The sequence below is a fragment of the Moschus berezovskii genome, chromosome 9, assembly GCF_049115385.1.
Source record: "Moschus berezovskii isolate FMDL1 chromosome 9, NW_MosBer_1.0, whole genome shotgun sequence".
NCBI lineage: Eukaryota > Metazoa > Chordata > Mammalia > Artiodactyla > Moschidae > Moschus > Moschus berezovskii.
The window spans coordinates 68,933,736-68,951,685 of NC_142468.1; the positions used below are offsets into that span (position 1 = coordinate 68,933,736).

A 17,950-nucleotide genomic window follows, 5' to 3' on the forward strand; every position below is an offset into this window, starting at 1 on the left:
TGAGTATAAAAAAGAAAGTTTACAAATTTCATACATGATAAAAGAAATGAAAAACCCAGTAAAAGGCTGAAAATAAAGTTGATAAAACATTCCAGAAAGTAAAGCAAAAATATAAAGAGAAAACAGGGGGGGAAAAGGTAAGATTTTTAAAGAAATCTGTTCAGGAAACCCTTAATTCTAACAAAAGGAATTCTAGGATATGAGAACAGCAAAGACTGAGAGGAGAAATAATTTTTTCTTTGAAGATAATTTCTCAGAACTGAAGGAGTTTCCAAGTTGAAATGGCCATCAAGTGCCTAAGATTATGGGTGAAAATAGACTTTTAACCAAAACACGTAATTGTGAAATTTCAGAATCCTGGGGACAAACATAAGATCCTACAAGGATCTCGGGGGCAACGGAGGGGCAGGTGGAAATCAGAGAATGGCAAAAGATTTTAAAAGCAAGGTTACAAGCCAAAAGCTAGCAGAGCTCATCTTCAAAATTCTAAGGAAAAAAGTCTTGAACCAAGAATTCTGATATCTAGCTAAACTACCGATCAAGTAAAGATGTGGAATAAGAAATTTTCTGACATGCAAGGTTTCAAAAATTTTATATCCTATGCATCCTTTCTCAAGGAGCTACTGAAATACGAGGACTTAAATCAAGAAAGAAGAAAAAAAAAGGGATCCAAGGTAACTAGGCAGTCAGTATAAAAAAGAGGTAATATGAATCCCTGGGATGATGGTGAATGGAAATTTCAAAGTAATATAGTGTGTGTGTGTGTGAATCCTAGAATGTAACTTGTCCAGATTGAAGGAAGCCAGGAAATTTCAGAAGATGTCCTCAAGAAGATAAAACTGATAGAATACCTAACATGTTTGAACACATTAAGAGATTTACACAATACCCTCTCATTCTTCACATCAGAGCTTGGCATATAATGGTGAGCGATTTCTTGATGCATCACTGACTTTCATATAAGGCAGCTCCTAGACTATCAGAGGGATTTGATGGTGCCATGGAATCACAATTACTGCTTCAACTGACATTATTTATGAAGTAAATGAAATGACAAAGAATCAGTCCTACCTTTATTATGGTTAGCTCGGCAGTGTTTCTTGGTGTCACCCAGAATAATCTGTAATCTTCACATACCAGGTATTCTTGTCTAATGCAATATTCCTCATTATCTGTTGAGAAGGTTTGATTCCATTTAAAAATCACTGTGAATATGTATAGCCCCCTAGGTTTTATTTCCTGGTTTAAGGGCTAAAGGTACTTTATATTTGCCAGTTAGTAGCATCTAAAATACTTTTCAAAATCATTTGTTAAAAATTGAAAGGGGGGAAGAATTGAAAGAGAGGAAGACAGAATTCCTATTGTTACTGGAACATAAACTTATCAATGTGTCAACTTCTATAATGCTGTTTCTTACATTCTAGAAATATTGATTGTGCTTAAGCATCAAGTTCAAATATAAACAGTCACTTATTTATATACTGTCACACACAAAAGGCCATGCATTCAATGATACTTACCTAATTCAATTTCCTTCTCTATTTCCAAATTAGGCATTGGTCTATCTTCTACAAAAAACTCCGTAAAGACACTCAGCTCTGGTAGGGATTTTACTAGTTGTCTGCGATACTGTGAACACCAGGGTGACTGAGTAGGGCTGTCTGGGTGAAAAAAGTTGAGAAAAAAATTACCTTAAAACCAAAATGGGTATTTTAACAGAGGAGGGCAAAAAAACCCCCCAAGACTGCATGATCAAAACTGTTAATCTAACAACACTCATTTATCTCAGGTCTTTATGATACTGAATTCAGTTTGTACTCATTTAGTCTAGTGATTTCACAATTTATGGCAACTTCTCTAGAGAAGAAATACATATACATCAGTTTGCCCTGATAAATAAGTGCTCACCGGACGCAGATGTAGATATTTCCTCACAAATGGTATATATGAACCTACCAGCAGTCTCACTAGTGAGCTCCAGTTTCTCAGGAATTTGAAGACCTTTGATGGAGGAGGTGCTTGTAACTGAGGCAGAAGATCCAGAGAACCCAGAGGAGTGTGTGGCTTCACGGCTGTCTTCAATAATTGGGCTGAAAGAAACACAAATGAATCAGTTTTCAAAGGATAATTTATATCAACTTATCTTTGTTCTAATTTTATTTGCTCTTTTCTGGTAAGTGACCTGCATACATGCTCAGTCAAGTTCAATTCTTTGCGACCCCTATATCCTGCCAGGCTCCTCAGTCCATGGAATTTTCCAGGCAAGAATACTGGAGTGGGTTGCCAATTCCTATTCCAGGGATCAACCCCAAGTCTCTTGGGTCTCCTGCACTGGCAGGCAGATTCTTTACCACTGAGCCACCTGGGAAGCATAAGTGGCCTGTTCTGTTCTGTTCTGTTCAGTCGCTCAGTCGTGTCTGACTCTTTGCGACCCCGTGGACTGTAGCCTACCAGGCTTCTCCATCTATGGGATTCTCCAGGCAAGAATACTGGAGTGGGTTACCATTTCCTTCTCCAGGGGATCTTCCCAACCCAGGGATCGAACCCGGGTCTCCCGCATTGGAGGCAGACGCGTTAACCTCTGAGCCACCAGGGAAGCCCCCTGAGGTGACCTCTAAAAATTGTGTGCTATTCATCTGACCCAGAAAACCCCACAAAATCATGCAAATCAAGAGGCTCAAATCTTCGAGTTCACTTTAAGAACATTCATGAAACTGCCCAGGCCATTAAGGGTATGCATATCTGAAAGGCAACCAAGTATCTAAAGGATGTCACCTTAAAGAAGCAATGTGTACCATTCTGTCATTACAATGGTAGAGTTGGTAATGTTGGCACAGGCTAAACAGTGGGGCTGGATGCAGGGTCAGTGGCCCCAAAAAAATGCTGAATTCTTACTGCACATGCTCAAAAATGCAGAGAGTAATTCTGAACTTAAGGGCTCAGATATAGATTCTCTAGTTACTGAGCACATTCCAGGTGAACAAGGTCCCCAAGATGTGGCACAGGACTTCAGAGAGTTCATGGTTGGATCAACCCATATATGAGCTCTCCTTGCCACACTGAGATGATCAATTTTCACTGAGAAAGAATAAATCGTTCCTAAACCAGAAGAGGAGGTTGTATAGAAGAAAAAGATACCCTAGAAGAAACCAAAGAAACAAAAACTTACGGCCTGGGAATAAATGCCGCAAAAAATAAATGTAAACAGAAGTAAAAAAAAAAAAATGTAACCGCTATTCAAATCCCACTTTAAAGTTTATTTTCCTTAAAAAAAAAAAAAAAAGATTCATAATCAGAATCTAGGTAACTTTATCTACCTTGGTTGACGAGCCATGCCAACTATTAAATTTGTGCTTTATCAACCTTATCTATCATGGAGAAGGAAATGGCAACCCATTCCAGTAGTTCTGCCGGGAAAATCCTATGGACAGAGGTGCCTGGCGGGCTAGAGTCCATGGGATTGCAAGAAAGTTGGACAAAACTTAGCAACTAAACAACAACCTAATCTATAGCAAATGCCTTATTCTACATCTATTCTAAACTAGACCGAGAAAAACTGATTAAGACACTAGCTTTCTTCCTCTTTATCTCTTCTTTGGACTTTTTAACTCTTCAATAAGCAAAAGTCAAGAAAGAAAACGGGAAATTAATCAAGGTGACTATGTGCTAGAAACTGAGAAAAGTTTGTTAGGGAGAAATTTTGAAAATGCAGCTTTAAAAGCACAAACTGGCAAATTAAAGAATATTCCTAAAACTGGAATTTGTTTAAATTAGGTGACTTTTAAATATGGATAGATCACAAGGCTTATTAGTCCCTGGCTCTCGATGCCATTCCCTCTATCACTTTATTAATTTCTATCTATCACAAGATACTTTTGAAAAGTATATCTCTAACAGCCTATTTAAAATCAGCATCAAGTTACTCTACCATTATTTTAAACTCAATATTAAAGGAAAAATAAATGTCTCTTCTCTACCAATCAGGTACCGTTTCTGAGTTTCCTCAAAGATACCATAATCACCCCAATTTACTTCTTCCATGGGACGTCCCTGGTGGTCTAGTGACTAAGATTGCATGCTCCCAGTGTAGGGGGCCTGGGTTTGATCCCTGGACAGGGAACTAGGTCCCACATGCTGCAACTCAGAGTTCTCATGCCACAACTAAAAGATCCTGCCTGCTGCAACTGCAGATCCCACATGCTGCAACAAAGATGGAAGATCCTACATGATGCAACTAAGACCTGTAGCAGCTAAATAAATAAATAAATATTTTTTAAAAATTTACTTCTAACCCTCATAATCAAACAAATTACTAAATCCCATTAACATTTTATCTGAAGGAGCTTAATTGTCATGTAAAGCACTTAGCACAGTACTCGGCAGGTAGTAAAAGCTTGATAATTGATGGCTATAATTGACAAGCACACACAGAATAAGAGCCCTCAAACAATTTGGTTTGTGCAACCTATAATCACCATTCACCTCAGCTTCTTGATACTGAGAGGTGGATTGTAGATAGTGCCACAAGCAGTTTGCTGGTCCTCAGAAGTCTTCACATCTAGATCCTCTTCCTGCAACAGTCTCTCAGTATCAGAAGGGAGATCCTTCAAGGATATTATTTCATGAAAAGGAGTGGATACAAAACGAGCTGCTCTAGCGAAGTCACAAGTGTCTTCTGGGTTAGGACAAATAGTTACATTCCTGAAACCTGTGATAATAGCATCCTCACTCAAGGGCTCAATTCCTGTAAATTCATCCTGAAATAAAAACCACATAAAATTTAGCTGAAACATTTCAATGAGCATATGAATGGCCTATCTTTTTTACTGAAAGAGGTGTTAGATAAGTGATTTTTAACAAAGAATCTCTAGAGAAAGACAATTTTTAAAAGTACATCTTTACATCTGATGAAAAAGGTTTTGTATTAAGAAAACAGCAAACTATATTTCATCAAAAATACACTGTGAAGATTCTCCACACAAAGGAAAAATACTGGACAATGTTTTCTCCTCAATCAATTTCACCTAGGAACCGAAGAACCAATACCATTTTTCTTCTGGCTTTGGCCTAGAATACATTCTGGTAATCGACTATCCTCCTAGCTTTTAAGTCTTGCTGCTGCTGCTGCGTCATTTCAGTCGTGTCCGACTCTGTGTGACCCCATAGACGGCAGCCCACCAGGCTCCCCCGTCCCTGGGATTATCCAGGCAAGAACACTGGAGTAGGTTGCCATTTCCTTCTCCAATGCAAGAAAGTGAAAAGTGAAAGTGCGTCTATGACAAATAATTAATTTTTATTTTATTTCTTAAAGGTAACTCAGGATCCTGGGCTTTCCTGGTGGCTCAATGGTAAGGAATCTGCCTGCCAATGCAAGAAACATTGGTTCGATCCCAGGGCCAGAAAGATCCCCTGGAAAAAGAAATGGCAACCAACTCTAGTATTCTTGCCAGGAAAATCTCTTGGACAGAGGCGCCTGGTGGGCTACAGTCCATGGAGTCACAAACAGTCAGACATGAATTAGCGACTAAACAACTCATGATGATAGAGAATATGGGGAAAAAAAGTATAAAATAATGGAAAACACTTAAAATATGCCTTTGTCTTTAAAAGTAATACAAGTATATAGTTTTAAAAGTTTAAAAGAATCTGTAGTAAAAAAGTCTCCCTCCCACACTTGATCCTCCCACTTCTCCACTCCAGTTACTACTGTGTGTTTGTGTGCTAAGCCACTTCGGTTGTGTTGACTCTTTGTGACCCTATGAACTGTAGCCCACCAGGCTTCTCTGTCCATGGGATTTACCAGGCAAGAATACTCGAGTGGGTTGCCATGTCCTCCTCCAGGGGGTCTCCTGGACCCAGGGATCAAACCCGCATCTCTTATAGCTCCTGTATTGGCAGACAGGTTCTTTACCACTCGTGCTACCTGGGAAGTCCCCAGTTACTACTATCCAGAGACAACTGCTATGACCATATACATCTGGTAGGATACACGCAAAGCATATTTTAGGCATTTTAAAAAGAGGTTTTAAAACAAGTGAAATTACAGCATATATGCTAGTCTATATTATTCATTATTATATTTTAAAAATTCTTTAAAAACATGTTGGTAACACTGGTATGAGAAGTTGACCAACTGTTTTAGGCTATTCCCTGTTTTTTACTATCATGAAACAATTTTAAATATTCTTGTAGATTTAAATCTTTAGGAACATGTTAGTTTTCTCAGGAATAATTCATAAAAATAGAACTATCAGGTCAAAAAGGTAATGGGACATTAAGGGTATTTATTCATACTGCCCAACTTCCCTCAGAAATATTGTACCACTTTATACATTTACCTGAAGTACACAAAAGTGCCTATTTCATTTAACCCTCATTGATACTAGATATTAATTTTCTAGATCATTACCGATATGACATATACTCTGAATTTCTGGCTCAACATAATTAAGTAGAGGTGAGAGATACATCTAGAAGAAACAACAGATGAAACTGAAGAATCATAAGATTAGAGTAAAATAGATTTCTGTAGTCTAAGGATACATTTTATGTAAATACTATTTATGGCCCTATTAGTTTAGACACTTTAAATATGAATTTTTTTTTTAGGGAAAAAAATGCTGGTAGGTACCTGTTAACAAAATTCAAGTAAAAGGTTTAAGACAAAAAAACCTAAGATATCCTTTTAATAATTTAGTCCATCCTTGAACATCTGAACTTTTCGAGAACCACTACCTCCAAATCCAGCCTATTCTCTGGTGGTATTCTCCAGAATATAGTATGTAAAAACTACTCTTCTACATCATCTTCTTTATTACCTACATTAGAATTACCTGGGCAAGTATTTAAAACAGACAAAAATATATGCTTGGATTTTATCTCCAATTCAGTATAGTTGGACTGGGGACTCAGCACCTTCAGTCATTACATGGCTCCTAAGGTTCTTCTGGGTTGCTGCAAATTTTCTATATCTTGATATATGTGAAGACTGCATGGATATTCACATATTTAAAATTTTACCTAGCTGTACAATTAATATCTGTGCAATGTATCTATATAAGAGCTTTCTCTCTTTAGTTGCTAAGTTATGTCCAACTCTTGCGACCCCATGGACTGTAGCCCGCCAGGCTCCTCTGTCCATGGGATTCTCCAGGCAAGCATACTGGAGTGAGTTGCCATTTCCTTCTCCAGGGGATCTTCCCAACCTAGGGATCAAACCCAGGTCGCCTGCATTGCAGGCTGATTCTTTATACCAACTGAGCTACTGAGGGAGGTCCATGGATATAAGATATATCTCAATAAATAAGTAAACAAAAAGAAAAACATATTTGATTCATTGGAATACACTGATTTAACACTGTTTTAAATCACTATAGATACTGATCATGTCTCCCCTTATAAGCTTCAGATTAAACATACTCACTTCTCTTTAATATTAAGACAAGTTTCCAGATGCTGGTTTAAAACTTCAATGAAATGTCATTGATAAAGTTTATTTACTTTGACTTGAATGTGTGCAGGGACACTAGTCCACAGTGGTTAAAAGAGAACATTACTACAAAAAAAAAAGGTTGGTTCACCTAACTTTCATTGCTACAAAAAATTTTTTATAAAGAAAAAAGATCCTGGGCTTTGAAGACAGTGATTTTTCCCTACTTAAAAAAATTGAAATATAATTAACATACCAAAAAATCTACTCTTTTATAACATGCATTTCAGTGGTTTTTAGTATCACACATTCATAAGCTTTGCAACCATCACCACTATCTAACTCCAGAACATTTTCATCACCTTAAAAAGAAACACTTTATCAATTTGTGGTCACTTTCCAACCCACTCTCTCCCTAATCCCCTGGAAATCCTAATCTATTTTCTGTCTTTATGAGAAGATTTCTGTTTATTTCACATAAACAGAATAATACAATATGTGTTCTTTTAGGTGTGCTTTCATTTTAGCAAAGTGTTTTAAAGATTCACCCATGTTGTAGGATATGTCAATATTCTATTCCTTCTTATGGCTGAACACTATTCCACTTTACAGAGATACATTGTTTATCCAACCATCAGGTGATGAATGTTTGGTTGCTTCCTGTTATTGGCTATTACAAACAATGCTGCTTGAACATTTACATAGTCTTTGTGTGATGATATGTTTTAAATTCTTTTGGTTATCCTTCAATTAAAAATAATTAAATTTAAAAATTCTTTTGGATATATTTACCTAGGAGGGAACTGCTGGATCATATGGTAACACTATTGTCAACATTTTGAGGAACTGCCAGATTGTTTCCCAAACAGGTTGTACCACTGTACATCCTCATCAGCATTGTATGAGGGTTCTAGTCACTTCTTCACATCCTCACCAAAAGCTGTTATTTTGTCTTTTCGATTATAGCCATCCAAGTGCATGTGTATAGTATTTCACCATGATTTTGATTTGCATTCTCTGCTAACAGTGTTAAGCATCTTTTCATGTGCTTATTTCAAGTCAATGATTTTCATCTTAACTCTAAACTTCCATAGGAAATGAATGAAACTATCCACTAGCCCATTTTTATAAACTTAGGGATACTGTTTCTTACACAAACATCTGGAGATACATCCTCATTTGAGGTGATGCTTTCTGAAGTTTTGAGAATTGCAAGAGGTCTTCGTTGGGCTAAAACCCGGAAGGGAGCTGCAGAAGGACTAGAAAAAGACATATCCCATTTAGCAATTTTTCTCTTAACATAGATAACAGTAACCTCCTATTTCACCCTTATTTATAATAATAGAAAACTTTTAATTGTTGAAACAAAATAAAAATACCCCTCAAACCTGACAGGCTTTTTTTCTGAAAGAAGAGATTCATCAAAAATGGAGAAAGGGACACTGGAACCTATAGAAAGAGAGACTAAATTTACATTCTTTAGAGTAAATGTCCTACTCTTCAAGACAATTAGGTCAATTAACATTTTTGCTGTTTGAAAGCAGAAAAACAATTTTATCTTTTATAATAAATAATTTCAAAAGTACAAAAGTAAAGATCATTTAATACAATGATCTAAACATGGATGATCTTGTTTCATCTTTATCCCCCATCACTACTCCCCAAATCTAACCCAACTCTGAATTATTTTTGAAGCAAATACAGAACACCATATCATTGCATATGTAAATATTTCAGTACACATTTCCTAGAGATAGCGTCTTTTTTTTTTGATAGCGTCTTTTTAAAAAGCATAATCTCAAAACATGATCATATCTACAAAATTAACCATTTCTGAATTCACACATCCAGTCAGAAGTATCACATTTTACCAAAACTTTTTAGAAAGTTTGAATTAGGAATGCAAAGTAGATTCAAACACTGTGACCAGTTGAAATTCCCTCTTAATTTGCTTTTATTTTATAGGGTTTTGTTTTTGCTATTAATTTTTTTTTTTAGAAACTGGGTTGTTTACCCCATAATGCTGGATTTTTGGCCAATTATATTCTTGTTTCATATGTTCTTCTATGCCTTGCATTTCCTATAAACTGATGGTTAGACTTAAAGGTTTAATCAGATTCTACTGAATTTTTTAAACTACTAGGTAGATATTCATGTTTCTACCACTTTTAACATGTTTCTGAAAAGAACAAATTTGAATATAAAATAGCTTTAATCTCCCCCCTCTTTCTATCAGAAAACCACTTTCCAGTCTTGGCTCCTGGGTGCTACTGCTATGCTTAGCTAGAGTGCACTAACCAAAGTGAAATATTATTTTACAGTTAGTATAAATTTAAATTACATTTAAAATCAAATATTTTTAAAGAGTGAGTTATTTTACAAAAATATTCTTTCAAATGTCTATCCTATCTTGAATTACATGCTAATAAATTGAATTCCATGATTCAAAGATTATAATACCTGAGTCCCCCTCTTTGCTTTCTTTCACCTCCTTTTACTACAATCAATAAAATTATTTATATTTGTTATCAGTAAGGTCTTCATGAGATTGTCAAATACAACTCACTTTCAGAATGAGGTTGTTCTTGCCAAACGTTTTCTGCAAGTGATGTTTCCCTGTGAAGAAACTTGCTTTTAAACATGTGGTTTACTACCCACAGAGCAAATTATTTAATTCTCAGAAGTCCAAGAGGCATTTTTAAAAATTAAATATAATCTTCATTCTAAGATAAAGAAAATATTCTAGTACCATTAAACCAAATTCTTTAAGATAGAACCTTCAGTCATTAGAATTGTTACAGAAATATATTTGATAGCAGACATCAAGTTACATTAACAATATAAGCAGATTACAAAATGATAAACCTTCATTTTTATAAACAAATCCAAAACAACACATAAAGAAGAAATAAAGCAATGTTAATACTAATCATCTTTTGGTGGGAGAAATGAGGGGTTTTATCATTTAAAAAATTATTTGGTTGTTCTTATAAGAAATACGTTAGTTTTTTTAAATGGAAAAAAGCCAGTACCTAAACCTCCTTCATTAGCATCAAAGCTGACGTTATGACAAAGACTTGCAAAAATCATGTCTCAGTACTATAAAAGTTAAGGAGACTTCAAGTCTAGAGAGTCAAAGGCTGGTTCTAAATGCCCTCCTTCCTATAAGCATCATTCTTTCCACCAATGTGATCCTACCTGGCACAAGAGTTTACTGGGCAAACAAAATTGGACAGAGCCATTCCTGATATTTCCTGAGACTCTGAAGCAATTCGCAGTTCAGCTGTCTCCTTTGTAGACATCTTCTCTTCTTGCTATTTGTATTTAAATAAACAAAATTAGTATGTCCCTCCTATCTAGAAAATGCTACCTATTTTCAAGTTTTAGTGGCAAAATTAGCTTTCCCAAGATATTTACTAACCATATAGAAAGTCTATCCCACAGAAGTTCTTTCCAGTAATTTATGCTCCCAGTATAAACTGATACTGCTGTACTTAACTAAGTAGTGGCAAGCAAATACACACTAAATTTCTTTAGCTGATCTCATTTTAATGGAACATGACTAGAATAAAAAACTAAAGTCAGAAGTAACAGAATAGTGATTTAGAGTATAACTAACATGTCAATAAACTGAATCACTTATATGCCACAAATTCCATTTGAAGTCACCTGTTAAAATTACTTTTCTGCTCAACTTTGCTGATACTAATAGCTAAGAAACTACCAAAAACTGAGTGGGCACTGGCAGGACTTTTACCTTCTATATTTCATATTGTTTAAATTTGTTTCAATAAGCATTAGTTGTTATGCACTGAAAAAAGAAAATGACCTGCTCATTCGTTCTTTCTTGCTGAGTAGTTTGGATTTCTTTTAGCTTCTTCTCCATCTCTTCAATCTGTTTCTGCATTTCTGCTCTCTTCTCTGCACTGGTCAGTAGCTCAGCTAGAAATAGTAAAGTTGGCTGAGGCATTACTCCTCATAGCAATTTATGCTGTCAAAGATTGTCTTTGGGACAGTCAATATTACAGATAAGAATGACACAAATGGAACAAAGTCCTCAACTTGAGGTCTCGGTCTCTATTATTTATTCAGTCAATAAAAAATAGAAATCTATTATGTGCCAAGCACAAGGTATTTAGGTTATAGTGGCACATAATATAAAGTCCTTGGTCATGTGATGCTAATGTTCAATCTGGCAGAGACAAACACACAGAAATTAACAAGATAATCAGGGCTAAAAATAAAAATTAGGTGATGTGAAAATGTGTCATTGGGTAGGGGAATGGAGGTCAGGAGCTACTAAACCAGTGATCAGGGGAGATCATCTAAGGCAGTTACATTATAAAGCTGTAACCTGGATAACAAGAGGCTGGTCATATAAAGATCTGAGGAAAGTTACTAGAGCGAGAGTCTAGATGGCATAAAGGCCTTAACAGAGGAACAAGATCATTAGTACAAGGATTCAAAAGAAGGCCAACACGGTTGTAGCATAGAAATAGGGAGCAAAGTAAAAGATGAGGTTGGAAAGGTAGGCAAGGGCCAAATCATGTAGGGTTTGTAAGAGTTTGAACTGCATTCTAAGACAATGAAAAAACATGGGAGAATTTTAAATAAAGGAGGGACATAACCTGACTTTCTAAAACTGATAATGTGCTGTGAACACAATGAATTGTGGGAAGGTCAGAAAGAGGGCAGAAAGTCTAACTGCAGTAGTCCAGCTAAAAGACTGTGGTTTGGACTGAGGTAATAATGGGAATGGTGATAAATGAAAGATGTATGAAACTTTTTGGTGGCAAAGTTGGTTTATTCATTAGATGGTGGGGGAATGGTAAAGAAAGAGGGATAAAAGATGCCTTTCAGAGTTTTTTGGGGGGAGCAGAAGATATTAAGAAGAGGTGGCAAGAATACACAGAACTATACAAAAAAGATCTTCACAACCCAGATAATCACGATAGTGTGATCACTCACCTAGAGCCAGACATCCTGGAATGTGAAGTCAAGAGGGCCTTAGGAAGCATCACTACGAACAAAGCTAATACAGGTGATGGAGTACCAGTTGCTGCTGCTGCTGCTGCTGAGTCACCTCAGTCGTGTCCAACTCTGTGTGACCCCACAGACAGAAGCCCACCAGGCTCCCCCGTCCCTGGGATTCTCCAGGCAAGAACACTGGAGTGGGTTGCCATTTCCTTCTCCAATGTGTGAAAGTGAAAAGTGAAAGTGAAGTCACTCAGTCATGTCTGACTCATAGCGACCCCATGGACTGCAGCCTACCAGGCTCCTCCGTCCATGGGATTTTCTAGGCAAGAGTACTGGAGTGGCTTGCCATTGCCTTCTCCGGGAGTACCAGTTGAGCTATTTCAAATCCTGAAAGATGACGCTGTGAAAGTACTGCATTCAATATGTCAGCAAATTCAGAAAACTCAGCAGTGGCCACAGGACTGGAAAAGGTCAGTTTTCATTCCAATCCCAAAGAAAGGCAATGCCAAAGAATGCTCAAACTACCGCACAATTGCACTCATCTCACACGCTAGTAAAGTAACGCTTAAAATTTTCCAAGCCAGGCTTCAGCAATACGTGAACTGTGAACTTCCAGATGTTCAAGCTGGTTTTAGAAAAGGCGGAGGAACCAGAGATCAAATTGCCAACATCCGCTGGATCATGGAAAAAGCAAGAGAGTTCCAGAAAAACATCTATTTCTGCTTCATTGACTATGCCAAAGCCTTTGACTGTGTGGATCACAATAAACTGTGGAACATTCTGAAAGAGATGGGAATACCAGACCACCTGACCAGCCTCTTGCGAAACCTGTATGCAGGTCAGGAAGCAACAGTTAGAACTGGACATGGAACAACAGACTGGTTCCAAATAGGAAAAGGAGTACGTCAAGGTTGTATATTGTCACCCTGCTTGTTTAACTTCTATGTAGAGTACATCATGAGGAACGCTGGGCTGGAAGAAGCACAAGCTGCAATCCAGATTGCCGGGAGAAATATCAATAACCTCAGATATGCAGATGACACCACCCTTATGGCAGAAAGTGAAGAAGAACTAAAGAGCCCCTTGATGAAAGTGAAAGAGGAGAGTGAAAAAGTTGTCTTAATGCTCAACATTCAGAAAACTAAGATCATGGCACCCGGTCCCATCACTTCATGGCAAATAGATGGGGAAACAGTGGAAACAGTGTCAGACTTTATTTCTCTGGGCTCCAAAATCACTGCAGATGGTGATTACAGCCATGAAATTAAAAGACGCTTACTCCTTGGAAGGAAAGTTATGACCAGCCTAGACAGCATATTAAAAAGCAGAGACATTACTTTGTCCACAAAGGTCCATCTAGCCAAGGCTATGGTTTTTCCAGTGGTCATGTATGGATGTGAGAGTGGGACTATAAAGAAAACTGAGCACCGAAGAATTGATGCTTTTGAACTGTGGTGTTGGAGAAGCCTCTTGAGAGTCCCTTGGACTGCAAGGAGATCTAACCAGTCCATCCTAAAGGAGATTAGTCCTCAGTGTTCATTGGAAGGACTGATGTTAAAGCTGAAACTCCAATACTTTGGCCACCTCATGCGAAGAGTTGACTTATTGGAAAAGGCCCTGATGCTGGGAAAGACTGAGGGCAGGAGAAGGGGATGACAGAGGATGAGATGGTTGGATGGCATCACCGACTCAATGGACGTGGGCTTGGGTGAACTCCGGGAGTTGGTGGACAGGGAGGCCTGGCGTGCTGCAGTTCATGGGGTTGCAAAGAGTCAGACACGACTGAGCGACTGAACTAAACCAACTTGGTGCATGGTGATGCCTTTTGTTGAAATAGGGAAGCCTGTGGTACATTTGCATATTGAGGTATGGTTTGTGATATAAATCAGTAACTATTTTTGGTTATGTAGAGCTTAAAATATCTATTGGAGGGATTTCCCTGGTGGTCCAGTGGCTAAGACTCTGAATTCCCAATGCAGGGGGCCTGAGTTCAATCTCTGGTCAGGGAACTAGATTGCATATGCCTCAACTAACGACCCCCATGATGCTCAATGAAGATTGAAGATGCTGTGTGCTAAGACCCAGCATAGCCAAATAAATACATATAAATTTTAAAAGATGCCTATTAGGACAGCCAATAAATGCAGGCAACTAAGTATCAGTCTGGGGATCAGGTGAAATGTCAGGGATGGGGTATGAATTTGAGAGTCAACAGCTTATAAACAGTATTTAATCCATTACTTAATGATGGCTGTTGAAAGAAGAGATAACTGGGATATTTCAGAACTCTCCTGGGCCTCAGGAAGAGGCCCTGGATGAGAAGAAAAGTAAAGGAAATTGAGCAAGAATACACCATCAAGGAAGAAGCCAAAGAGAAGCATTTCATAAAGCATTTCATCAACTGTACTCAATGAAGCCAAGAGGTCAATAGAGATCAGGACTCAGAAACAGCCATTGGATTCAGCAAAAAGGAGGTTTCTGGTCACTGTGATCATTGGAATAGAAAAAATTCTTGAGGAAATGTTCAGTTGGTAAGTCGTGTCTGACTCTTGGCAACCTCATGGGTTGCAGCATGCCAGGCTTCCCTGTCCTTCACTATCTTCCAATGTTTGCTCAAACTCATGTCCACTGAGTTGATGATGTTATTCAACCATCTCATCCTCTGTTGCCCCCTTCTTCTCCTGCCCTCAATCTTTACAAGCATCAGGTTCTTTCCAATGAGTTGACTCCTCGCATCAGGTGGCCAAAGTATTGGAGCTTCAGTATCAGTCCTTCCAATGAATATTGGTTTCCTTTAGGATGGACTGGTTTGATCTTCTTGCTGTTCAAGGGACTCTCAAGAGTCTTCTCCAATACCACAATTCAAAAGGATCAATTCTTTGGTACTCAGGTTTCTGTATGGTTCAATTCACTTCTGTAGATGACTACTGAAAAAGCACAATTTTGACTATATGGACCATTGTCGGCAAAGTAATGTCTCTGCTTTTTAATACGTTGTCTAGGTTTGTTATAGCTTTTCTTCCAAGGAGCAAACATCTTTTAATTTTGTGGCAGCAATCTGCAGTGATTTTGGAGCCCAAGAAAATAAAATCTGCCACTGTTTTCACTTTTCCCCCATCTATTTGACATGAAGTGATGGGACCAGATGACATATCTTTGTTTTTTAATGTTGAAATTTAAGCCAGCTTTTTCAGTTGAGGGAATAATAGGTAGCAAAATATTACAATTCCCCCCAAATCTTGCTGTGAAAGGGAGTATAAAAATGGGGTTGTAGTTGGAGACAAATAAGGATAATGAAGATTTTCTTTCTTTTCAAAAAACGGAGACATTATATTTCCCTAAATTAGTGAGAATGGTTTAGTAAAAAGGGAAAATGCTATAGGGGGAAGAAATAAGGACCATTCCTTTGATAAGAACAGAGAAATGCTAATTTTAACAAAAAGAATGAGTGTACAGATAGTAGATATGGCAGATTTGGTGGAAGAAAATGGAGTTACCATTACATTCCACTTTCTCAAAGAGGTTACAAAGGAGATTCTAGGTCAGGAGGGACAGGGATGTATATTTGAAAATGAAAGAAAATTAAATTAGTTGTTTAGCAGAAAGAAGAAATTCACCTATCAGGTAACTAGTAAGACTGTTGCTGCTGCTGCTGCTGCTAAGTCGTTTCAGTTGTGTCCGACTCTGTGCGACCCCATAGACGGCAACCCACCAGGCTCCTCCATCCCTGGGATTCTCCAGAATACTGGAGTGGGTTGCCATTTCCTTCTCTAATGCATGCATGCATGCTAAGTCGCTTCAGTTGTGTCCGACTCTGTGCGACCCTATGGACAGCAGCCCACCAGGCTCCTCTGTCCACAAAGACACTGGTAAATGTTGTGGTCAAGAATTTAAAATGAGGACTTCCTAGGTGGTCCAGTTGTTAAGAATCCACCTGCCAATGCAGGAGACACAAGTTCAATCCCTGGTCCAGGAAAGCTTATGTGCCCTAGAGCCCACGCTCTGCAACAAGAGAAGCCACCACAATGAGAAGCTGGTGCAACACAACTAGAGAAAACCCAAGCACAGCAATGAAGATCCAGCATAGCTAAAATAAAAAAGGATTTAAAGTGAGACCAATTCATAGTTGCATTTTTCTCCAGCTACATTTAAACTATTATACTTGGATGCAGGTACAGAGTGTGAGGAGATAGCTGGATTTAACTGGGGTTAAGGTTTTGCCAGGTGAATACAATAGAGTGGATGGTGTAAGGGTAGAAATAAGAAATGAGCCAGGTACGTAGAATACTAAGGAGGTTCAATGGGTAGGGAAAAAACTGGAAGACACGAATTGGAAAGAAACTTTTTGAAGGAGAAGGGGGAAAATGCTTTAGAAGTAGTAATGGGAAGAAAGGACAACAGCCTTGTCTTTAGACCCAGCCTGTGGCTTCCTCATTTCTCATATCCCTACCTGAGAGTTGAATGTCAGCAACAATCTTTGAAGCTAGTTTTGAATATAACAAGAAATCACTTTCTTATAGGCATGAGGATTTCTTAAGAGTACAAACTAGAGACAAGATTAGGAAAAGAGTATTACAATATCCTCAGAGGTCAATACTTCTTTCAGTACTCAAATCCCAACTAACCCTAGCTCAGGTTCTTCTTTAGCTAATTGAGAATAAAATGTACTATTTTACTTTTATATACTTGGTATAGCTAGAGTCTTCCCTTTAGGAAGCAGTATTTTCAACCTAAGTGCCTTGTTCATTTCCCAGCTCATATTTGAATATTCTGCTAGTCTACTTCTTTGTTGTGGTGGTTTCCACTTTGAAAAAGCTTCACACAACTAGTTCCTTATCTTTTAAGCATTCCCTCTCTCCTACCTAGACACATAAATTCCATTTTCCCATATATTATTTGAAGCCAGAGCACTTCTGTCAATCTTGGAAGGCACTAGTTGATGTAAAAAATAAGGCAATTCCAAACTTACTAACAGGCTGCTTTGCAGACCTTTGCTTCTAACTTGTCACCTGAAACTCTGAAATGATTTTTTTTCTCAAACAAATTATAAGTGACGGTTAAGTTTCCCAGCTAGCCCTATGAATGTCACATCTCTTTAGGTGAGCTGAGCTGTATGTTACTCTGGATGACTGCGTTTAAAAAAAAATTATTTCTTCATTCTTGGTATAGATCCTAGTCAAAATGCCTAAATGGATAAAATTTATTTTTAAACTCCCCCCACCTGCAACCTCCTTTTCTATACTCTCACTCATCTTCTAATGCCTTAAATTCCAAATGCTAAACTTCCCTACTTTCAGCCTGTTTGGGGCACCTTTTGCCCCCAAGCACTTCTAGGCTTCAGAATCAGAAACACTTCCTACTTTTCCCAAATTTCCAGTTTTTCAATGTATAAGCCTCAGAAAGGATATAATGTCTTTAATAAAAAAAAAAAGGACATACAATTATCATCTAAATGACAGAGTCTATTAACCTAAATTAGCCCTGGGAGAAATTTCAGGCACAGTATCAAAAGTAAAGTGAAATATTTAGGAAATATTAGGAAAA

General features: G+C 37.7%; 1 protein-coding gene across 2 annotated transcripts in view; it reads right to left on the bottom strand.

Moving 5' to 3' along the window:
- Positions 1 to 17,950, bottom strand: part of BUB1B (BUB1 mitotic checkpoint serine/threonine kinase B) — a 53,064-nt gene that overhangs the window by 8,402 nt on the left and 26,712 nt on the right. Inside the window, exons 10-18 of one of the 2 annotated variants that reach the window (XM_055436355.2) lie at positions 11,259 to 11,371; positions 10,628 to 10,743; positions 9,996 to 10,045; positions 8,818 to 8,878; positions 8,583 to 8,688; positions 4,483 to 4,757; positions 1,957 to 2,090; positions 1,521 to 1,661; positions 1,072 to 1,172 (exon numbers count right to left, since the gene is read on the bottom strand). In XM_055436355.2, the coding sequence (XP_055292330.2) occupies positions 1,072 to 1,172; positions 1,521 to 1,661; positions 1,957 to 2,090; positions 4,483 to 4,757; positions 8,583 to 8,688; positions 8,818 to 8,878; positions 9,996 to 10,045; positions 10,628 to 10,743; positions 11,259 to 11,371 (1,097 nt within the window). Of the gene's footprint in view, positions 1 to 1,071; positions 1,173 to 1,520; positions 1,662 to 1,956; positions 2,091 to 4,482; positions 4,758 to 8,582; positions 8,689 to 8,808; positions 8,879 to 9,995; positions 10,046 to 10,627; positions 10,744 to 11,258; positions 11,372 to 17,950 lie in introns of both variants that reach the window. The other variant, XM_055436354.2, reaches the window with a different exon arrangement.